Here is a 24,470-nt window from a genome sequence, read left to right on the forward strand (position 1 = left end):
TTATGAATGTGGGCATCTCAAAGAAGGAACAAAAATTAAGTGAAGCTATGCCTATCGCTAGGCAACATGAAGAGCTTGTGAAGTGAATTAATAGACTGTAGTCACTGACAGCTCGCTTGTCTCGATCATTTTATTATTATTCCGCTGCCAGTGAGACTCCGGCCTTAGCCCATAAGAACGCCAAAGAACAAATTCCTAAGTAACAAGCTTGAACATATTAAGCGACGCCCTTTGCTTGTTCGTTTTTGTTATTTTTCACCTGAGGAAAAAATTTCTAAAAAACGTTTTACACTAAAGCCTACAAACTGCCTTGTGAGCCACAATCACTAAGAATTTGTGGGTAGCCAGGCACAGCCAGCTCAACGCGGTTGCTATGCGACGAGAAACTGAGGATGAGGAAGAGACGAGAGCGGGCGGGGGGGGGGGAGGGGGGGGGGGGGGGGGGACGTCAGAATACCGAGCTCTGCTTGGAAAAATTAGTAGGTATATAGACGCAAAGCTAGCTGAGCTGCCTTTGTCTCTACTTGCTCTTCGAACGCGCTCGATTGCCAAAGGCCGACGTCCAGCGTTGCGCGTTCGCGCTCGAACGCGTTCAAATAGTGAGTAGAAACATAGGCCACCAGCTTTGCGTCTACCCACTAATCCTTCCAACCAGAGCTCGGCGTTCTGACGTCCCTCTCGTCTCTTCCTCTCCCTCACTTTCTCCTGCACGTGCGCTACCTCATCGGATTTCACGCTCTTTTTTTTTTCTCTCTTTTTTTTCTATTCCCGGGCCCTCCGGCGGAAAAACCGTGCGCCGTTACGGGATGCATGCACGCTTACCCAACACCACCTAGAATGATCAAAGTCCGTGCAGTAGAATTTTGAAGTCATCACAGTGAGATCGAGCGAAGACGCCAATTGGATACGAGTGCTACGTCAGTGCTCGGCTGGGCCTCGTTCCCAGTCAACGCGTCGAAGGACGCTCGACGTCGGGCTCGGGTCCAATCGGCGAGTTGGCGCCATCGGACTCTGATGCCGTTCAATGGAGGAAGAATGGGGCGTTCGGCAGAGTTCGAGACGTCGTCCCGTCTATTTTCTGTCCCTTCTACGTTTTGATGCTTCTTCTCTACCTCAGTCTCAGGTTAAATCAACATGGTTAATATTCACCAGCTCGCCTGCACCCTTACGATTTTTTCTACGTTCGGAGGCTTTCGTTATTCTAGACGGTGTTGACTTACCCCGGCGGCGATGTACTGGCCGCTTAGGCTGTAGAACATAAGGGGCCAGACGTCGTAGCTGGACTGCGATACCAGCTGCGTCACCGACGCGATGATGTACAGCACTACAGCCGTCACTGTAAAGGCCAGCTCCTGCGACAGAGGAAACAACGAGAGCTAGAGACGTACTATAAGCACCTTCAGTCTTGCGCGCAACATTAATATCTCATGTCGGTGGTAAGCTGATTCCGTTCTCCTACCAACCGGGAGAATCAAAACACTCTAAATATGGGTGTAAGTTTTATACAAGAATGGTTTTTACTTCGTTGCAGCTTGCAGCAGCTGACGAAGTGCGAATGAAAGTTTCGGCGGAATTGATTGCTGTCTTTTTCTGTATAGCTCACTGGTGCACAAGACTACGTTAGCGATAAATGTGCAGCACAAATATGTCTGAAGGATCCTAAAAAGCAACCTGATCATAAAACTGCCAAACGATGCTCTTTGGCCAAAAATACGGTGTTACATTTGACATATTGTCTTCCATAATTTATTTTTTCTCTTTCTTGATACATTTAATGATATTATACAGGCGTGAGAAATCTGCAGACAACATGAACCCTGATTTATTGGGTTCTATGAACATATATATATTTTTTGTGCAGATAGACAAATGTCTTATCAATGCAACTATCAACGCCTTCTTTATTTATTTCGAACGCCTCTAATAATTCCCTTGACGTTTGATCTTTCCCCTGCCGATGATCCGAATGTTATCTAAATCAGAATGTCAATGTCAATATCGACAACGTTGTGTCATGTTGCCTTCTGTTGTGGATCGCGCAGAAAATTTATTCCCACGTGTTCTTGCATTAATACAGCTCCCGGTTTGACCGATATACACTTTGTCGCAAGTCAGTGGGACACTTGAGCATGTCTGTGCGATCCACAAGAAGAGGGCATATACGTCATTTCATTGTCGCGATTGTTATAGTGCTATATTAGAAGGCATTCGCATCATCTGTATCAGATGCAAACACAATATTGAGACACTGGAAGATCTGCATTGGAGACAATTAGTTTTACTCTAACAATTCAGTCCTGCCGTCCCTGGGAAAACCATAAATATAGCAAAAAAGCTCGTACTCATACAAAACCCCCCCGCAAAAAAAAAAAAAAAAAAAGATAGTGAGTGTAAGGTTAAAGTTCCAGAATGAATTGAAGGTTAAACTGAAGCGAGCAGTGGAACAAAACAGAAAAGTCATAATTATACGAAGGTAAATGTTGATAAAATGAAGAACTTGTAATCTCCTAGGGATCATCTACTGCCCCCAGGGTGCAGCAGCTACAAACTAACTCTGCGTCCACACGTATGGGACTCGACACTCCCGAAAATTGAGGATGAGGCATCCGGTGACCACTTACGCCCAGAAGCCAAGGCAGAGCGGAGAGCGCAGTGTTGATGCCCAGGACGTAAATGACGCAGAGCAGGACTGTAAGGATGTAGCAGAAGGCTGCCACGAACAGGAAGAACCGTGCGTAGCCAATCAGCGCCGGGGAACCGCAGCCCAGGCAGATCATGCCGAACAGCTGCGTGCAAGATAACGGAAAGTCAGAAACCATCGTCCAAACAAAGCACTTTTGTGTGTCTGTGTATGTGTGGGTGGGTGGGTGGGTGTGGGTGTGCGTGTGTGTGTGTGCATGTGGTTGGACTAAACGAACATTACGAGACTGCATAAACCAGTCATTTAATTTCGTTTTTTTGTTTTTTTTTTCTATGCATGGGCAAAAAGCAGAAGCTGCTGAAGTTAAATACCGCGCGAGTCAAAGGGACAATTTGTTGCCTTTTGAGAGGGGCTGCATAAATCGGTTGCTTAATTAGTTACCGTAATGAGCTAAGGGTTGGTACAAAGGCGACCGAAGATGGCGCATTCTGTGTATAAAAAATTTCGCGGAAGAGCAAAAAAATAAAAAATAATTAAGAGCGTGCCATAGAGACAAGCGTCTTTGTTTTCCCCGAACTTAGCAATAACCTGACAACTGATAATCTACCGGCGCGGCATAAATTACGTCGTAAATATAGTCACTGAGAGCAGTATATAACTGACTGCGGCGCGATAATCAGGTGCTGGGGACGAGCCACCCCCTGTTTTTCTCGTGCTGTTGGTGGGTACAAAGTCTTCGACGTTTAAATTAATTATACCATTACCACAGCTGTGACGGTTCAGCAGGCCAGCTGGAATGACAATGGGTATACCATCGGCGAAGAAAGAAGATGCAACGAGGCACGCTCTAATGATCTCAGTTCCAGGCATCCCATACTGTGACAACACGACAGCTGTCAATGCTCCATCACATGCTCAATTTTGATGCGTATACAGGGCACGCTATTCTACCATGTTCGGCCATGCAAGATCTCGAGCCCCGGAATGGTGTTTGTTATGGAAGCTTCCAATGGAGCCTCGAACTGTATGACCAACAGTACTGCATTGTCTGTCTTACTAAAATAGTTTTATTTATTTATTCTTTTTTTTTAATGGCGGAGACATCAAACGCTGTATCTCAGACAGACCTCCGGCTGTATAACGTTCATAGGATTAGAACCACGTTTTACCTATACCGTACAACAAGCTCCCGCCAGTAGAGTGACGCACTTTTGACGTAATACGTGAATTAGTGCAATCGATATCTGGTGTTAAATATACGGCGTGTAAGTTTGCCTGCTCCTTGCGGACCTCGCGCCTTCGTTTACCCGCCAAATGCGCCCATGTTCTTTTTTTGTTTCCCCGACCATGAGGGAGCGCGCTTGTCTGACTTGTCATCGAGTGCCTCCGGCGCGTTGTTATTGTCATTGGCGTTCCTATGCGCCAAAGACGCATTTTGGAACACTTGCTCGCCGAATACGTCGTTTCACCATCCCATCACAACCCGCAGAAGCTGCGAGCTATTATGGCTAGTACAGCGCCATTTGCGCAACGTCATGACGCCCTCTCTTTATCTCCCTCTCTCTCTCTCTGTGAGTTTGGTACCGCCTCTGAACCCAATCAAGCCCGGCAAAAGCGCCATGACTTAACCATTTTAGTCTGAGAGCCGGTGTGTTACTCCCTATTGGAGATTTTGTCTTTTATTTATTTATTATTTTCAATAGAAACGACAAACTCCTTACGGATCTGTCCCTCTGAAAAAAGTATGGCAATGTTCGTAGGCATAATGCAGTCAAACTTTCATAATCTTTTTTCAACCGTATTTAACATTTTTTTTATATATTTAAAATTGCTACGTTATAAAATTGTATAAAAAATGTGTTAATGCAGTGGTAAAACCTCAAATTAGGCCGGATTTCTTCATTACAAACGGCCATTTAAAAATAAGACAACTTTCTAAAAAAATTATTGTTTCTTGACAGTTTACACTCAAAGAGCAAAATTAAAAAAGGTTTATAAAGCATTGTGATCTCACATAAACTACGAAAAATCGGTAATCATTACCTTATTATTAAAAAAAAAATTGGTGTCCCTTCCGATTTTCCTTTTTTTTTGTTTTGTTTTGTTTATCTCTTTCGCCATCTATCCAGATCTATTCAACGGCCCGCTAAGAAGCCCAAAAAGATCGATTTTAATGCTGACCTTCAGCCTTAAGTACATTCAAAGGTGTACTAAAGACGTTTCTGAGATCGTTTGCTCTTGGTGATAACGAACAATTATGTTTGTGCGACGTCTATTTTCCTACTAAAAATGTGATCGAAGTTCGCGCCACGCCCCTTTCTGGGCGGAAAAATCTGGAGCACAGAATCGAGCGGAGACGCCGGCGGCACGAACGCGCGGACTGGCTGACGCGCGCCCATCGGCACGACGCCTCCGCTGGATTCTGTGCTCCAGAGATTTCCGCTCAGAAAGGGGCGTGGTAGAGCCACTAAATGGCTCTACCACGTGCCGCGCACTAGGTGCCACGCACTAGGGCGTGGCACTGACTTCGATCACATTTTTAAAAAGTCGTGAAATGGACGTCGCACGAGCATAATTTTTCGATTTCTGGGATGCTAAGATGCCGTACAATGAGTTATCACCAAGAACGGACGATCTCAGAAACATCTTTAGTGCACCTTTAAGCGCCTTTTTAAAATAAACATCGGACTTGCTCATATTACGGACCGTCGCCGTGGGTCTGCAGTCACTTAGGAGAAACGGAACTGAGCAGAAGATTAATTTTCTCAAGATATTACATGGAGCTAACAAAAAGAAGCAAAACAACACTCTAAGAAATGCCTGCGCGTCTACTTACCCGCAAAGCACTCGAAAAGCCAATCTCTGTAATCTACGAAATCAGCTCAGCGAATGATGAGGCAGAACATCTGTTTAGATTTTAAAATGAAGTCCGCGCTGTGGCATTACGCAATGCAAAGCGTCGTGCTTGCATTGCGTAATGCCACAGCGCAGACTTCATTTTGAGGTCTAAACAGATGTTCCGCCTCATTATTCGCTGAGCTGATTTCGTAGGTCGCACAGATTGGCTCCTCGCAGTGGCGTACCAACTTGTTTTGATTGGGGGGGGGGGGGGGGGGGGGGGGGAACACATGCCTTGCCCCCCCCCCCCCCGGTTGGTACGACCATGGCTCTTTGAGTGTTTTGCGGGCGAGTAGACGCGTAGGCATTTTTTAGAGTGAAGGGGTATCGTGGAACTGTAGAAATATGACAGGGGAAAATAAAAAGGACCGATAAGATCACTGGCACAACGCCACTGCATATTGTTTCCTAGCAGTTTTTTTTTTTCTTAACCCTTTTGGCACGACGTGCTGTGTGTATTTCAATTTATTTCATAATAGAACATAAGCGACGACTTTGCCGAAAGTACGTTGAAGAACACCACAATGAGCGTCAATACTTGAACACCAAGCGTTCCTTTTCCTTTGTTTCATTTCTTTTTTTAACGAAGCGGAAATATGCGGCAAAAACGAGATGTCGAAACTGGAACTATTCTATTTTTCAGCGCAGCCAAGCATCACAGCAGCAGCACAAGCTGTAAACGTAATTACACCGCGGCCCCTCGACTCAGCAGCTCGAGACAGGGTCACTTGTCGATGCCTACCGTCAGGGACGTTCCCCGAAGACAGCTACCGATTGTTTTCGTTGTTAAAAAACATAAACAAACGCAAAAAAAAAAAAGGCGATTGCCGTTTTTTATAGTTTGCAGTCTCCACGGTGACGAACGTCCTGAAACGCTCAGCATTATCTTGTGCTTCGTTTTAGTTTTTGTTTTCTCTCGTTTAAAGTCGCATTTAAAGAGACGCTAACACGCCCCCTCCCCCCCCCCCCCCCCCCAAAAAAAAAAAAAATGTTTTACTTATTTTCTTTTTAGGCGAACTATTGTGGGTGTCAGAAGACTACCCAATCAATATTTTGCTACAGTTTTACGCATAGTTTTAATAAAGTAAGAAAAAACGTACCTGCTCGAAACCGAAACCCATACTGGGCGGGGGAGGAAGAAGTTTCTCAGAAGCCACGAAAAATGGGTATCATATTTTTTGTCCATTTCTAGTATTGAGTGCGTGCCTTCGATGACCCACGACTTTGATTATATTTAATGATTGTGCCTAAACCATAAAAAAACAAAACAAACGGCACGTGACCCCGGAGAAGAGAGTGTACTCGACTCAAACCGGCCAGTTCTCGATCGACGGTTTTCGGGTGGAAAGAAAACGAATTTCGAGCCGCAAATTGCATTCTGGGTAGTTGGGCTCTCATATGTCATGTACATATAAAAAAAAAGAGAAAAAGAAAAGACCATGGCGAGTATAAATACTCTGTCAGTGTCCCTGAAACGTTTCTGTTAAACAAGGCCAGCGAAGGTCGATCAACTTCTAGACGACAATCGCCCCCCCCCCCCCCCCCTCCCCAGGTTACTACACTCTAAAAAAAGCCCGTGAGTCTGCTTTCACGTACAACACTCGGAGGGCCAATCACCGCAACTTGCGGAGGCAGCTCAGCAAAAGACAATGCCGAAACATATGGTTAGACCAAAAAACGCAGTCTGAGTTGTGACATTAAGCAATGCAAAACGTCATGCTTTGTCGTGCAGGTTGATTGCTCAAAACGTAACCGATGTAAAAGATATTTTTAAAAAAATAAACTTTTTAAAAAACACAGTATTTTAACGCTTTTCTTTCTTTCTTTCTTTTTTCGTATTGGTGTCATCAATATGAAACGGGAAAAAAGCCTCCATACGCGCTCCCCTGACTGAACTGTCTAAAGCAGACGGACACAATGCTCGTCAAAGTTACGGTTCAGGCATACACTCTAAGAAATGCCTGCATGTTACTCGCCCGCCAAACACTCAAAGAGCCAATCTCTGCGATTTACGAAATCAGCTCAGCGAATGATGAGGCGGAACATCTGTTTAGACCTCAAGATTAATTCTGCGCTGTGGCATTACGCAATACAAGCATGACGCTTTGCTTTACGCACTGCCACAATGCAGATTTCATTTTTAGGTCTAAACGGATGTTCCGCCTCATCATTCGCTGAGCTGATTTCGTAGATCGCAGAGATTGGCTCTTTGAGTGTTTTGCAGGTAAGTAGATGCCCAGGTATTTCTTGGAGTGTGTACACACGTTGCTTCATACAGTGTTATCAAGAATACTCGTACAATTTACGTAAACGCCAGACGTCAAAGTCGCCATCGCGGCATTCAAAATTACCAGACAGCCGTTAGGATAAGACACAAGTAAGCCGGTGAGGGATTGAAGGTTTCGGGAAACATTCATCTCAGAGACTGAGGAAGAAGCATAACAACGAAAGGATCCCAGTTTCAGGGTTAATGTCACAAAATAGAGCGCCGTGCTGCGCTCCTGGATTCGGGTTCTGTGCAACACACGCGTGTTAGACTGGAAAGCCAACCACGCTTTGCGTTTGTCTACTTTACGTCGACGAGATTCGAATATCTGCAATGGCTGACTGCTCTGTTGGTAAACACGAAGCCAGTGCTGCTCATAGAGATGACAGAACAATTTATTGTCGACAAACACGTCTGTCTGAGGTGGATATATGAGAAGTTAGGACCATAAAAGTTGCCAGTGATTTTTTTTTATTGTTTGCCAGTGGAGTTTGTTGAACGTTATCAAACTGATGCTTGGCTAATACAAACACATATAATTTACACATCAATTCCCTCTTTTCAACCAACTATCGCTTGACTAAAACAAGCCTAAAAACTATAACAATCACAGTCGTTCTGCTTTTCCTCAGCAAAGCCGCGAATACACAGAAAGAAAACCGACACGTGTGACAGAGGCCTGGGATGCTGCGGCTAATTAATGCGACAATGGTCCTAGTCGAGCCTACTAGACTGCAGTAGTCTATCTTCAAAAACACAACATCGTACATACATGACAGAACGCTCGCACCCCCACTTATGAGGATCGTGAGACACACTAATGCCTGCCAGTTGTCAGATTCAACCAGAAAACGACCGAATTCCCGTGACATTCATGAACCAAAGAGGATAACTCGAAGGACAGATACCGAGTGACTATTCGAGGCGTGAATTATGCCCCAGCATGGTGGGATTATGTAACCAAATAAAAAATTGGAAATTCTGTTGCAAGCATTGGGGAAACCGGAAAAGTAATTCAATGATCGGAAGGCAAGAAAGACAGCATGCAACGCAGCATCGATAATCCACCTTTTTTTTTTTTTTAATGCAGTGACCTTAAGGACAAGCACAATATAAAAAAAAAACGCAAGCTTCATACTGTGTTTTCCGCTTCAGCTGCAAGTACGCCAAGCGAAACCCATCCTCTCCTCCAACGTTGACCCCTATTCCTCTGGAGTGTCCTCCTCTCCCCGTCGATTCAGTCTAACGGTTTCTCGAACCTTCTCTAACCTCGCCCTGGAACAAGGGAGGCGATTCTCGGCACGTGGCGTCCACCCGCACCGCCCACTCGCAGAGAGCAACAAGGCCGCGTTGTGGGCACGAGCGACTGCGAAGTTATCAGAGCGATGCCTGCGTCTCCCCCGCACAACAGAAAGGGAAGCGGGATAACGCTGCGCTGCCTCCACGGCACGCATCGGCAACTTGGCTGCCGCCGTGGTCAACCCCAGAGAGGCTTTGTATCGAATTGCGCCGCTGCCGCCGCTGCGCCCTGGCCGCCCTGGCCCCCCGCAGCTCGCGTAACGTGAAGACTCATCCCAAAGCTCCAAGAGGTGTTGCGGCTCCAAGAGGTTTTTATAGTGGGTGTTGCGGCACCAACCATGGCCTCCGAGTACCAACAAAGCGCTTTGACACCGCCTCCGCCAGATGGCAGCACCGCCTCGCTAGCCAGTTCTATCTTCGTCCATCCACCACAACTGGAACTACACGCTCCGAAGCTGGTGTGAACGAGAAAGAAATAAAGGGAAAGGGAGAGACAGAGACAGAGGCTACAAGAGCAGCGGGTATTTTTGCTCCTCCGACCGAAGACGTTAATCCAGTGGACCTTGACCGCATTCTGGTCTAGGCGGCAGGAAGAGCGTTCGCCGTGAACGGCGCATCTTCGCAGAAGGAGGATGGGCAAATGTACTGGCCGAGTAAAATCTGTTGCATTCAATTTCCAGTTTTCTTCCTCTCTTTGCGAGGAATAGAATGTGACGGATTGTTATCCGGAAGTTCGGCATTCTAGGCCAAACATGCGCCGCGTCCGGCTCGACGCTGAGCGAGCAGACAAACAAAAACAAAAAAACAGTAACATTGAACCAACCGATGGAATTCACGAACTTCCTTTCCAAACACTAAAAACAACGTAAAAATTAATTACAGGAACAAGCAACAGGCAGCAGACTTCAAATAAGAAAGAGTCAACTACCAAGATGAAACCATCGGAGCTTCGTCTTCATGTACTCTCGGAAGTAGCAATTAATCGAAGGGAAAATGCAACCGTTCGATTTGGGACCCGCTGAAACGGCGACCGGGCCGAGCAAAATTGAAGAAGAAACAGCGCGACAGCCTCCTCGGACATTCGCCAAAGAAACCAAAGACAATACAAGCAGCGCCTGAAGAGGAATCACGACATCTACCTCGACTGCGTCTCTTCGAATGCTGCCACGTAATTGGGTTAATTGCCCGAGTTCGTAGCGGACAGCTCGACTTCGTTTCACCGGCCCACTGCACAACGTGTGCGGGACAAGTTCAAGGTTCTGCTCGAGGGACCAGTTCCGTGACTCGCTCAGACTCGGAGCTCGGGAATGAGATAATAATAACGCGAGATACGAAAGGATGCCAGGCGGAATGATGATGGAGCGAACTGTCGTGTTATCGGGTGCAATTAACATCGCCAAACACGATTGCCGAGCTGTCATTGTAAGCAGGCCTAGAGCCCCCGCGGATGTTCGAAGCGCGAAAGGTATATATAGATGCGACTGCAGCGTTTAAAGAAATCACGGCGCAGAGTGCAAGAAAACCATCAGTCGGGCGTGAGCTCGTCATTTTAGATGCACCAACAGCTATACTTTGGATCCCCTTAGCGTGCACAGGGGCTACGAGCGTGTAAGGGTAAATTAATAGGCGCTCCCACTGCACAACCGAGGCGTTTTCTAAGGTAAGAAGCTTACGCTCATTGAGGGTCCACAACGTGGTGTGACGAGTATGCTGCTAATCAGACGCATTTAGAAACAAAAGGAGCTACAGCCTGCTATAGCTCTAGGAAGCTCTCATCGGTACGGCAACAAGGGGAGACCAAAGGCTCGAGGACGTCTCTAGCCCCGACAACGAAGTAACTATATGGCGTGATTTTCTGGAGCAATCGCCCATAGATGTTGTCGACGGTTGCGGAAAATCACTCAAGCCTGTTGCTCTTAAACAAACATTTCTGGTAATATTGATATTTAAATACGCGCATAACACCTGTGTGTTATGCGCGTATTAAAAAGAAAAAAAGGAAAGAGAGAGGAAACTATAGCATCTTTTGAAAGGCGACAAACTCGACTTGCGCAAGGGATTGTTGGCTTCTTCGCTGTTGTAAATGAGCATTATCTCGTCCCAAGCCTCAAACGGCCCATTTCGAAGGCGAAAAACGCGAAGGCAGGAGAAACAAAAGCAGCCAAAAGGTTCGCCCCATGCGACAACCTCAGTTACGACGGCAAAAGTCCATTTCTTTTTTCTTCTTTTTAAAAAGGATTCTTGGAACAGCGGAGGACTGAGGATTAATTTCGACCACCAGGGGATCTTCTGGTGTGCAACCAAAATCTCGGTTACATAGCGCATTCTGTTCAATAAGCCCCTGGCAGAATGCGGGAACTTAGGCCGGGATGCGAACCCGCCATTTGGGGCGGTTGCCACGGTGGACTGCAGCGACGCCAAAACTCAGAAACGAGCACGAAATAACGTACATAAGAAACACAAAGTAACCAAATAAACGAGCAAGTAACAAAAAAAAAAAATCGGTCTTCGTAGGTAGGCAGGAATGCAGATTTCGGAAGCAGTTAAAGCAAAAGCATGTCTGAAGCTTCATTCCCAACGGGACCATGCGTCGAGGAGACTGGAGCAGAAAACAAGCGCTCCGTTTGTGACACACTTTGCGCCGCCTAGGCGACACAACCCCACCCGCATTCTAATGTCTAAACTCCAAACAGCCCGCGCCGACGCCTAGACGCAACCAGCATCCACCCACATATGTCGAGAGTTCAGCGACCCGCCTGCTCTCCCTTTTCTATACTCTCGCCCGCCTACAACATGTTGCCTCTCCAGCGTTGGAAGCAGCCCGACACACACCGGTGAACTGTATCTGCCCCGCGGAAACATGCAGGAAGAGAGCTTCGGCGAGTCCGAATTCAAACCCGTAACTATAAGTGCCACAAAGGAGCAGACGAAAATACAAAAAGAAAGAAATAAAGGCACTAGCGCACCAACGATCGGAAGTGTCCAATAGCGCCGTGAAATACGACGTGGTTCGTGATGCGGCCACGAACAGGGAACGAACAAAAGAAACAAAAATGCTCGCCCACCATGCCCCCCCCCCCCTCTCCTTCTTTTTTTTTTTTTTTTTTTTTTTTTCTTTTCCGGAACGAGGACGCGTTCTGCACCCGGTAACAGTTTCAGATTTACGGGGAGTTGCGTGAGTTGGATTAGCGAGCGATAGCTGTTGTAAGTCTCCTTGTCTGTAAAGAATGCCTACATGCGTTCGCTGTGTTCACGGGGGCTCGCTGACACGCCCGTAAGTCCTCCAGCCATCGCTGTGCGAACAAAACTCCCGGCAAACTTTGCGCTCAAACTCCATGGTGCAAAACAAAAAAAAAAAAAAAAAAAAAAAAAAAATCGATTCGTGCGCAGAACTTTTGATTTATGTTGTCACGTACGCCCTCTGCGGGCACCTCAGCCACGGCGAGCCTACATGAAGTACGACTCTCGTTCAAAATGCCCAACTGTTTACCTTTGTCTTTTATCGTTGGCAAAACCAGACAGAAAAGACAGAAAAAAAAGTCAGTCTCATTTCTATTAGGAGAAAGCGTATATAAAAAAAAAAGAAAAAAGGACGGGTCAGGGCGAGAACAAAGACCGGAGGTGCACGCCAGGAGGAAAGCCGCTCTAATTTAGAAAACAGAGGAAAAGGGCTGGACGGGAGGGGAGCGGCAGTGCTAACTTTAGGCCCCTGCGTCTGGAAACAATGGGCGCCCATTGTTCCCGCCGGTGTCCCCGTTGGACGGCCCTGCGGACTCGCTCAGCTTCAGCGGAAACCTTCCGCATGCCTTCATTCATGTTCGGCGTTGTTAACTCCCTTGGATGTTGTTGCACCGGCCGGAGGTGCTGGAGGTGTCGTTGGCGGTTATCGTAACGACGCCATTGTGAGACAGGTCCACCTGATTGTTTCGCGTGATTGGCTTTCCCTTTCGCCCGACCGCCGTTTCGAGACTCCACACTTTGAAAGGAGTGCCTGGGCGAAGGACCGGCTGACCTGCCTGATGACGTCGAGGACCAACATCTCGGCCGAGAATTCATTCACAAATGCCTTTCGCGGAATGAAACGCTTTAGGAAACAATAAGCCGCCGTCTCTCCCGTCCTGTGTGCACTCTTGAGTGTACTTGGGCAGTAATTCATTGCGAGTAACGTGCTACTGGCGATCAGTTACTTTTTTTTATTCGGATAATTAACCGTTAGGCTGCCCTTTTGCGACAGGCATTTGTATTGTAATTTAATTCCAATGTATTTGTAAAAATATATTTTATTTCTATTTACTTCTACAAAACTATTAACATAATACAGCAATCAGAGCCGTATAATCAGTCAATGAACGACAAGAAAGGGTGAAAAAAAGCTTAAACATACAAGCTGGAGGACATCGTGCCGAAAGGACACAACCCGAGAAGAAAAAAAAAAAGCCTACGGTTTTTCGGCAGACAAAAGCACGATATGACGAAAAAAGAGAAAAGAAAAAACAGAAGGAAGTATTGTAAAGAACTACCTTTATCAGGAAACCAAAGATGCAGACGGCAAGGCAGTAAACCAGATATTAAAATATCCCTGTTTTTTTTTTTTTTTTTTTTTCTGTGGCAGAAGAATGACTTTTTGTTTTCGTCGGTGTCCGATGGTCGACACGCCTATTATAGTGCTTTAAACTCAGAAAGCACGAGCCGTGCGCAGGATGTAATGCTTGGATGGAACAGCGCGGATACAGTCACACTCACAGGCACACAAGAAGGAAACAGACTCGCAGCGCTGGCTAACAACTCAGTGATATATTTCTTATTCCTCAAATCGTTCGGAATTAAAAACAGCGCGGAAAGACGAGGACCAGACAAAGAAGTGACACGGACGCAGCGCTACGTCCGTGTCACTTCTTTGTCTGGTCCTCGTCTTTCCGCGCTGTTTTTAATTTCCGAAGTATGTACCAACTCGCCCAAGCCTCAACTTTAGCCTCAACTTTAGCCTCAAATGGACATCTTCTTCTCCTTCGCCGTTAAAAAAAAAGGATGGTAATAATTATTCTATGGCCCGTATAGAGTCATTACTAATCATTGTTCTAGTCAATTGGACTGTGCTGCATCTCGATTGACAATATATATAGCACTCTAAAAAAAAAAAGCCCGTACGTCTACTTTCACGCACAACACTCGGACAGTCTTGGGTAAGTTACTTTTAAAAAGTAATTCGTTACAGTTACAGTTACTTTCAGAAATAAGTAGCGAAGTTGCCGTTACAGTTACCGCAACAAAAGAGTAACTCGTTACAGCTACAGTTACTTTTAAAAAGTAACGACGTTACTTTCCAGTTACTTTTCAATAACACAAAAAAAACTTAGAAAAAAAACTAGAAAACGCCCCTCACAACGTTTAATTGCATAAAATTAAAAAGTACGCGTTTTACTTCATATTGTAACTTAGCAGCAGTTGCTTCTCGAGGTTAGTGTTTGAAAGTTTCCACGCCAGAGTAGTGGCGCAAATCAAAATACGAAACATGCGCAGTGCGGAGTAGTGGCGCTATTCAAAATACGAGACATGCGCCGTGCCCTCCACGTGTATTGTTGTTTCACGGTTGATCCACCCGATTAAAAAGCGTTTGCACAGAAAAAAGAAAAACTACTACATACATAGTGCTTCAAGACTCTAAGATGTAAGTGTTGAGTCACAAAGTACAAGCGCATGCGTAAAGATAACTAGATGGTTTTTCATAAAATCTACACGTGGCTATATTCGGGTCGTGACTCGCGAGAAAGAACGTATTCACAACTTTGTGCAAGGCCAACTTGACACTCGAAATGTCGGAATAGACGATTTGGAAAGCGCAAGGAATGGCTAAATTGCACCCTCGTCCAGTGATATATTATTCATAAAAAACTGCAAAGTAACGACAAAAGTAACGTCGTTACTTTCATCGTTACCTCAGAAAAAAGTAATAGAACTACAGTTACAAGATAAATTTTTAAAAAGTAACTCGTTACAGTTACAAGTTACCTAAAATGTAACGAAGTTACAGTAACGCATTACTACTCAAGACTGCACTCGGAGAGCCAATCAGCGCAACTTAAAGAGGCAGCTAAGCGAATGACGATGCCGAAACGTACGTTTAGACCAAAAAACGCAGTCTGAATTGTGACATTAGGCAATGCAAGCGTGACGTTTTGCATTGCTTAATGTCACAATTTAGACTGCGTGTTATATATATATATATATATATATATTATTTGTTTTGTAAGTATCCACTGGGGGGGGGGGGGGGGGGGGGGGGGGACTACTTCTATATTCTAGCTGTAACCTGCATCGTCGATCCACGGCTCCCCACAAAGCTCTAGTCGCGAAGTTCACGCACCCTACGTATTCGTTCATGTGGCATGCCGAAAACTTGCGGCTCTAAATTTAGAAGCCGGAAGCGACATCGAAGCAATCGTCAAGACAGGCGCTGGCTGGTTCCTCTCCGACCGAGCTGTTCCAGGTGTCAATCTTCATGTCAGTGCCCATTTGGGGGCGCCCCTTCCCGATAAACAACATTTCGCGGATGTATTGCTATAGGAACAGGGAACAGACGCGACCAAACGAGAAGTTAGTCGACCGCGAACGGGAAATTAGTCACCCCCAATGGGTGCCTGGTGTGTCCTCTGTAGATGAGAAATTCAGCCGGTGCAGTATATCATCTGCTAGCCCTTGTTCCTTAACGCGCTCATCGAAACGGGTAGGGGTGGGGATGGAAGCCAGGATCTCTGGGTACTCCAGCGAGAGCTTTCGCTCCACGTGCTCCAACTGCGGAGGGCTAACACACTCGGTCACCAAAAGGGAAGAGCGTAGGTGACGTTGCAGACAAATCTTTCTTTTCTTTTGTTCGTTGTCATTAGCCGTGGAATGAACATTTACCCCTAAACCGAAAAAAAAAATATATATATATGTATATATATATATGTATATACACATATATATACACACAACGCTAACTGCGCGTGTGGAGAAAACGGAGCCATAAACCCGCCTTTAGAAGCGACCTCTTGTTGTTGTTTTTTTCGCGTTGCGCAACCGCGTACGTTTTGAGTCTATTCCACGCCGCGTGGCTGGCGGAAAATAACAGGCCCTTGTGGGTCACTAAATAAAAGCTCCTTTTTCTCGCGGAGGGAGCTCGACCTACCGCGCCGAGCATTCTGAGCCGTTCTCCTCGCCGCGTGACGGGCCACCATTACGCCGACGTCTGGAGCGCCGGCAAGATACCGAGAGAAAGAGGAAACAGTGCCAACATCAGGGGCAGCATAAAGAAGCCCGCTCGTCCGGGCAGGGGAGTCTGTCCTACTTCGAAGGTCCCCGATATTTACCTGGAAGAAAAACATCGCTCCTTCTATCTCGGGTCTCAGCAGTCCTCTCCCCGCCTCGAGGAAACCCAAGGTCAGCAGTCCACGTGCAAGGGAACCGCTATTTACGACAGGAGGACTGTATTTCACTCGGGATTCTTGGGCTCAAGTGCAGTCGTTCTCTCGAGAAAGGCGGGCAAAATCTTGGCTGCGTGGTACGGTCGGAGGCGTGGCCGTGCTCGCGGGTTAGCAACCAGCCACGCGCACAATGGATAAAAGGGAAAACTAGACTTGTTTTAGTTTAAGTCAGAGCGCAGACAAAGGCAGATACACAAACACAGACTAAAAACGCAAGGTCACGGCGCACGTAACAAAAGACGACGTACGCAGTGACATTGCGCTTTCAGCATTGCTTTATTTATACTATCGGCTCGTAGCATCGGATACGCTCTGACTTTAGGTGAATCCAAGTACAAGATAAACGCCACAGGCTCTTACTCAAGCCTTTTTTTTTTTTTTTTTCAGTGAGGTTGATACACGTAAGCAATACGCATAACTGTGCTATCCCGTGGCTACTTTCTGAAAACCCTTTGGATGCAAGGCGAGACCTCATCGTTTGCATTTGGGCTGTGTCACCGAAAGTTTCATTCGCATGCAGTTTAGTAAGTGTAGGAAGTGTAAGAATCTGTGTCGGAGTAGTAACATCGGACCATTTTGTCAAAACATGATTCCTTTTCTTGTTTGTTTTGGAGCACGCGAAAAAAGTCTGCCAGCTTAGCGCTTATATTTTACCACTGCTGCGCCGTCCTTTTGTTACGCGCTGTTCGTATTTTTTCGTGATCACGTGCCATCGGTATCCAATACTACGAGGAGTGGCTCCACCTTATGACGAAGATAACGTTGAGGCACCCTAGGAGACTCATAAAAGTATTTCCACATTGATAATGAAAATGCCAGTAAACGTAACATTCCATTCACGATATGGTATGTAAAATGGCGCCCGAAAGCGCCGCCATTTTGAAAGTTGGGTGTTTGCTTATTGCATACCAGTTGGCCTATCTGCCTGCAAGGGCGCCACTTCGGTTGCGTTTAAAAGGATTGGAGGTCGCAACCCGCGCTGAACTCGCAGGTCAGGGGCAGTGGATAACGGAATTTCTCGGACCCGTCATACGAGTCTTGCTTTTCACGCGGGACTCTCAAGGCAGCCCTCCTGGTTTATCCCAGAGACTGGCATCAAGAAGTTTCGCGATCGCTAATTCATACACCAGGGGCCCTAAACTCGTCCAACACAAAGTTTGAATCGAAAGTTCGCGGAGCGCGCCGATTGGACGTCGGCGAAAAAAGCGCGAAGTCATCGTCGTGATCAGCCAATCGTCGCGCTCTATCAACTTCGGTCCTAACTTTGTGTTCGACGAGTTTAGCGACCCAGGGGCCCTAAACTCGTGAAACACAAAGTTGGGGCCGAAGTTGAGGGAGCGCACCGATTGGACAATCACGAGGATGACTTGGCGCTTTTGTCGCCAACATCCAATCGGCGCGCTCCGCGAACTTTCGGCTCCAACTTTGTGTTTCACGAGTTTAGGGCCCCAGTGGCTTACCCGTCAAACCGCCTTGGTCATCATTCGGCGCTTTTACCTCCTATCGCCATTTCTACGTATCATTCCCTACCCTTCATGACCGAAACATCTCCCGTCCAAAGTGGTTCGCCACTTAGTCCGGCTTACCTCGCACTTTCCCACATTCAAGACATGTGGCAAATGACTGCCCGACACTTGGCCCCCACTTGTTGCTTCAGCGCTGAGGTGATTAAGGTCCGTGTGGGTGAGGTACAAATAAATCGTCATGGGGAGCGCGGCAGACGACAGTCGTGAGCTCTGCGTTCACCGCAAGACGACACTACCGTCATTCTGCGCACTCTAAAACTCGCTCCGCGTTGAAGTGACGTTTAGTTTTCGAGGCTGACTACCAAGTTATCAAGTCATTCCGGGTATTCCTTTTAGCAGTTGGCGCTGCGCCGGTCATCTCGCTCTTACGCCGTTCGCCCTCTGAGCGCTATATACCTGGACATAATAACCTATTTCCTGATTGAGGACGTGAGAATTTGGAAAGCGCATCGAGCTCTCCATCGGCGGCGCTTCGGAGGGAGCCGAAGGCGTTGCGAGGTGCAACGGAGAGCGGTCTAGATTCGTCTTCAGTTGCAGGCGTTGTTCTTGAAGTCGACGAAGAAAGGTCACAGGCTCGGAGAAGCTCACGCACCGGCGAGTCGGAGAGGGGTGTGCGGCAATTCAACGGCTCAAGACAATGGCTAAATGATGAGACGCCAGTGTTCGTTGTGTGGCGGACAAAGGGAGCGGGGAGAGAGGGGGGGTCCTGGGCTCAAGGTCAGTGTTTCTGGGTCGCTCGAGCGCTTTCAAAGTGGCCCTCCTTCTCAAAAAGATTGCGTTTCAGACGAGAGTCTCGCGTGCGTGAGCACGAGCCATAACCGAATCAATCAATACGTTTGTTTTCCTGCCTGATGCAACCGACTCGCGGTCATATTTACAGAAAAAAAAAATATGTATATAAACATATATTGCCGCTTCATTGGGGCGGCGCCTGAGCGCTGTACCTCGTAACTACGCGTTTGCCAAAGGTCTACGCGCAAGTTAACGGTCACACTACATAGGGAGACCTGTGTGAAGAAGAAACGACCTGTTCACCAGTTAGAAGAACTACCGGGACAATGCGAGAATGGAAGCTGAGCTATGTCCTAGATTCCTTTTGACGTGTAGTAGCACCGTAGCCAGGCTTAGAAAGGGAGATGCGCTACCACGTTCAGTCAGACAAAATAAGGAGTCTGAAAAATAGGGCCTAGAAATAAATAAAACTACCAAGTGCATTATCGTTGACGAGCTCCAGTCTACTCAAAATCATGCTGATGCGCCGCATTGCAGACCAGAAGGGGACATGGCATTCAATCCAAAACAGAAAATGGCGGGGGAGCAATCTGGGTTTCAATCAATATGTAATAAATTAAACCGTACTTATAACAATTTGTTTTAAGCTTACAGAAGCGTCGTTATATATGCCTATATCCTCGTGTATCTGGAAACGACAACAACAACAACAAAAAAGTCAAATTAACAGACATTTTGTTTACCCGGTCAGCTTGCATATATGGCTGGATTACCAGCGCAGTCAATTTTGGTGGCTAAAACCTCTACGCCTTCGGCGATTTTTTTTTTCTTTTTTTTTACTTTGCGTAACAGCGATTGGCTGCAAGGTTCGACCGTTTCACGCGCTGCGGTGAAGAACCTAACTACGCCGTATACATTTCATCCACGCTCAGTTCGGATTGAAGGCGTGCCGCACGTTGAAACACTTCCCAAAGATAAGAACTCGCCTAGCCTTATCTGCGCGGTATATGTCGATAGTGCGGAGCATCTCGTCTTCCACTACTGCGTAGATACGAGAGACTCGGCGCATTGTCCAGGGAGGAGTGGATAAACAAAAGCACGCGTCTACACAATTGGCGATCGCACTCGAAGCCAGTATATGATGCGTGCGAGTGCCGTATACGTCATGCGCCCTTGAGAAGACGCTTTCCGTATATGTCATGCGCCCTTGAGAAGACGCTGAAAGCCTCGTCAACCACCTGTGCGAACGGCTATCCGCAAGAAGAGGGATATTTTGCGCGTTGCATTTGGTTACTCGGTAATGCACCAGTACCGAAAGCCCAGCACCACCTCCTTCGACTGGCGAATGGCCCCTCCCTGTCACTGATGGTATAGACAAGGGGTCTCACACACGCGGCCCGCAAACATCCTGCGGGTGCGAGCTTCGTTCCCATGCCTAGAGCGCTACATGAGCCATAAGTATTAGTTTTATATCGTTCGGATTCATTCCAGCTCCAAAGGAGCTCTGCTCATATAACCTGTTCATACATTTTGCACTCTTCTGTTGTTGTTATTTTTGGGGCGGGAGGAGGGGGAGGGGGGGGGGGGGTTGAGTGTTGCTTCGTCGAAACATTTGCTTCTCAGCCCTTTCTTATGTAAATCAACCGGAACGGCAATACCACTACTAGGCTACAAGTGCCAGCTCTTTGCTCAAAAAGGCACCTCGGCTGCGCGAACTCTCGCTCATCGGGAGCAACTGCCAAAAATAAAGCTATGAGTTCAGGCTTTTGGCCGTCAGAAAATACCTCTAAAATACAGGTATTTTTTTATAATGCTGCAATAAAAATTCTCAAAAGAGCAGAAACTGCCGTATGAAGAGGTTGCCTGTTCAGTCATTGTGCGACAGGGCAAGGAAGGTGTGCTTGCTTCGTTCCATTGAAAACTGCCAATACATTGGTGTTTTTCTAACATCAGTGTGGCTCCACTGTAGTCGCATATGCAAATGAAAGCTGGAGATAGCAAAACGATGAATTTACAAAAAGCCAGAAAGCGCAAGGCTTCACTAGAAAATAACTCGGGTGTCGCTGGGACAGTAGGACAGTCGGCTGTTTTACAACGCGAGACACCACTGCTGCTTGTTTGTTTATTTTTTTGTCCCAAAATAAGAAATAGTTGAAGTAAAAGAAGTAGAAGAAACGTGAGGTGATATTCAGAAGTAGAAGTAGGAGAAGAAGAAACTTGAGTTGGATAGTTAGCGCTGTTTGTCTTTCTATGTGTCTTAGTCCTTTTGTCCGGGTTTATTACGCGCTGTCGCTACTGATATACATAAATAAAATCGCTTCATTACACATGCAGTTCCTACATCGCTATAGCTATAAACGAATGTTAGCAAATCTCTTCCCCAGATGCAAAGCGGTATATTTATAATGCCCAAATAATAAACCGCTCTGTCAGCCTCCATATGATTACCCGATTAATTAATAGGTTTGAAGGTCACCACTCACTCGGTTCAAATTATGAATCGGTGCAAAGCCCTAAGTAAAAGTGATCATCTCAAAAGAGAGCTCGTATAGATTTAGTATCTATATGGGCCTCTAAACTCGCCAAACACAAAGTTGGGGCCGAAGTTGACGGAAACACCGATTGGACTATCCCGATGATGACTTTGCGCTTTTCTCGCCGACGTCCAATCGGCGTGCTCCGCGAACTTACGGCTCCAACTTTGTGTTCGACGAGTTTAGGGCCCCAGACACGAAATAGCTTCGTGAGCATTTCAGCACAGTCCTCACCACGTTTCCATTCGCCTGAGAAGGCACTTCAAGGCGTTATGACCAGATCAAGGTCACGACGCACACGCTTCTCTGTGCTGTTTCTAGCGGCCTAGAATCGCCATGACTACGGCGTCAACCTTCGCCGCGCTGCAGCATCGCTGACCACGCGATCGCACCGTATCGGGACAGCAGCCAAAGTGACGCCCACTCGGTGCAGTGCCCACAGATGCTGCGTCATTATCGAGCGAATCTCGTAAGGCCGAGCCCATAAAGCGAAAACATCGTTGAGCAAAAACGAAAACAAAAAGAATAGTGAAAAACAAAATAGCGCTCACGCCGGAGCGGGTCATTCGCCAAAACAACCTTGCGCCGGCGGCGTCCCACGCGACCACGTCGCCTCCTCGCGTCGTACATATCCGAAGCAAACTGCGGCTTTTAGAGGTCAGCTGTTCGCGGGGCGGATGCGAAGAAAACGCCGACGCCTTTCACCTGGGCGTCACGCCCACCCACGCGCCCCTGAGCTGACTGCACGCGAACCATCTGTCGCGCCGCGCTCGCGCCGATATGGTGGCGCATCAGGCACGCGCCGACAGCGCTAGAATTGCTGCTGCCAGTTCTTCGAAGACTCCCGCGAGCAACTGTTCCGTACAAATGGCCTCACGTGCCACGATCAGCGAGGCACGCGCGTCATTCGCAAGTTGCGCGCGCTGCTGGAAAACAGCGCAGGCGCGGCCGCGCGTGGATGTAAAACGTTCCTTTTGTGCGCGAGTGGTCGCGCCCGAAAAGTATTCATGAGATAGGGTGGCGAAGGCGATGTAATTGGTGCGAGTCATGCTCCGTTTCATACTTAGTGTACAACGTTGTCAAAGCTGCTAGCTCGAGCGTGCGTCTTGATTTAGCATTTGATTTGCACGAGCTCTCGTGGAAATGAGACATCCCCCACCCACCCCTATTGCGAACCTCTCTAATGGAGAGTTTTACAATAAGGGGCACCAACGCTTCGGGTCCCCCAAGGAGCTTGGAACGCCCCACTGCGTGTCCCAAGAGGGGCTCCCTCATTCCCAACTTTCTTGGACATCAACGTCTCTTGGCGCATCCACTAAAAAGAGAATTTCAACTGAACGACAACAAACATCACAACGTTCCCCGGGAATAGTTTAGGTGACAGTCATGTAGTATCAATAAGCAGTATTTCGACTTTTGGACGCGCATGGGTTTTATTACACGACTTTACAACCTTTTCTTCTTTTTTTTTTTTTTTTTTTCATTGATGGTTGCATTTACAAAATTATAAATTTCTGCTTTTCTTGACAAAATAATTTTGATTTTTCCTCGAAAACTTTTTATTCCACAGAATGTCCCAGAAAGACTGCCACGATTCTAAAACTCCCTACTGTATGGAGCCACGCGCTCGAGTCAGTAATTTTGACAGAGTTTGACAGAGCTGTATACTATCCCGAACAGTACGAGTTAAAACCTGCCCGTTTTTTTTTTTTTTTTCCTTTTTTTTAAGTTGTGGTTTGAACTAGGAACGGATTACGAAGTTGAGGTGCCACACATTGGACCTCGTATTTGGCAAATTGAGAGATAATGGGGCTTGTGGGGATCGCACACGCAGAAGAAGGCCGGTTGGGGTGCTTACGCTCATATTGTCCACGGGGGTACGCTAAGGATGACACTGAATATAGTTGCTAACTTAATAATAATAACAACATTTATTTTTCATATTAAAGAATTTGTAGAGGGGCACGGAAAAAGCTTCAATACGAAGCTTGACGAGCCCTGAGTGGTAGAAATCATTTTGTGCCGACAGTGCACAATACAGACAAGAACCTGTTTATTACAGTATTAAAACTAAGAACAATAATTAAGCCAGCACGAAATTCACATTATATGTTCAAAAATTCAAGAAAAAATGAGCGTAACTGTTTAGCGGAAAGTAATTCAAGTTTTATATTTCCCTCTATACAGCTATTGAGGAACTTAAAGGACCGCTGAAAAAAAAATGATTTTTTTTTTTAAGTTTGGTTGGGACACGCGTGTCAAAGAAGTAAGTTTACGCGTCAAAAACTGTTTAGAAGAATATTGACGGCGGAAGACGCGATTTAGCCGGCAGTCACCTCCTTCCCACTTGTTTTCTCTCTCGGCATTTCGGGAGCGTGGAGGAGATGTGGATCGGCTTGGCTATCACGTTGAGGTAGAGAGAGTGTATGACCATTCTGTGACGTCATGGACTTTGCACGCAGAATTTAAAATAAATCTCGCGCCGTCAATATTGATCTAAAAAGTTTTTTTTTTTTCGCGTAAAACTTATTTTTTGACATTCGTGTCCCAACCAGACTGTCTAAAAAACTTTTTTTTTTTCAGTGGCCTTTTGAGAAATATATACCTAAACATTTGTTGACCATATTGATATGCATTTTAGAATCTTCCAAAATTCATTTTGGCGGGTCAAGTAAATTATATTATTTTGTTGTAATAAAGCTAGTTCTGCTAAAATTAATTTCGTTTTCGTTTTTATAGGGATGCATACTCTATAATCATGTTAGTTATGCATTTTTATTATTAAATTATTGAACATGGTCTCAGAGTGGGAATCATAAGGAGCATTGTAAATTAGCTTTCAACATTTTTTTTTTTTCTTAAGAAGGCAAATTTTGCTAAGATTGGTTGCCTTCGTTGCACAGGAGAGGGGAAAGGAATATACCGCCTCTCCTGTGCACGAAACAAAACTGGTCTAATGCTTTTTTTTTCTTTTTTTTTTGCACCTTTTTTTTTTTTTTTTTTGTGGGAAACGATATATCGGCCAGACTGGGAGATGTTTAAACGATCGCCTCCGTAAGCATAAGAACAACGTAACTAGCAACTCAGGACGTTTAGGTCCACATTGCCCTG

At 46.4% G+C, this 24,470-nt stretch overlaps 1 protein-coding gene across 1 annotated transcript in view; it reads right to left on the reverse strand.

Annotated features, from left to right (window-relative positions):
* LOC8028595 (MARVEL domain-containing protein 1) overlaps positions 1 to 24,470 on the reverse strand; it is a 49,149-nt gene that overhangs the window by 2,265 nt on the left and 22,414 nt on the right. The window contains exons 2-3 of the mRNA XM_029968962.4: positions 2,622 to 2,786; positions 1,221 to 1,352 (exon numbers count right to left, since the gene is read on the reverse strand). Coding sequence (XP_029824822.1) covers positions 1,221 to 1,352; positions 2,622 to 2,786 — 297 coding nt within the window. The remainder of the gene's footprint in view (positions 1 to 1,220; positions 1,353 to 2,621; positions 2,787 to 24,470) is intronic.

The sequence above is a fragment of the Ixodes scapularis genome, unplaced genomic scaffold (genome assembly GCF_016920785.2).
Source record: "Ixodes scapularis isolate PalLabHiFi unplaced genomic scaffold, ASM1692078v2 PGA_scaffold9__187_contigs__length_104089568, whole genome shotgun sequence".
Taxonomy (NCBI): Eukaryota; Metazoa; Arthropoda; class Arachnida; order Ixodida; family Ixodidae; genus Ixodes; species Ixodes scapularis.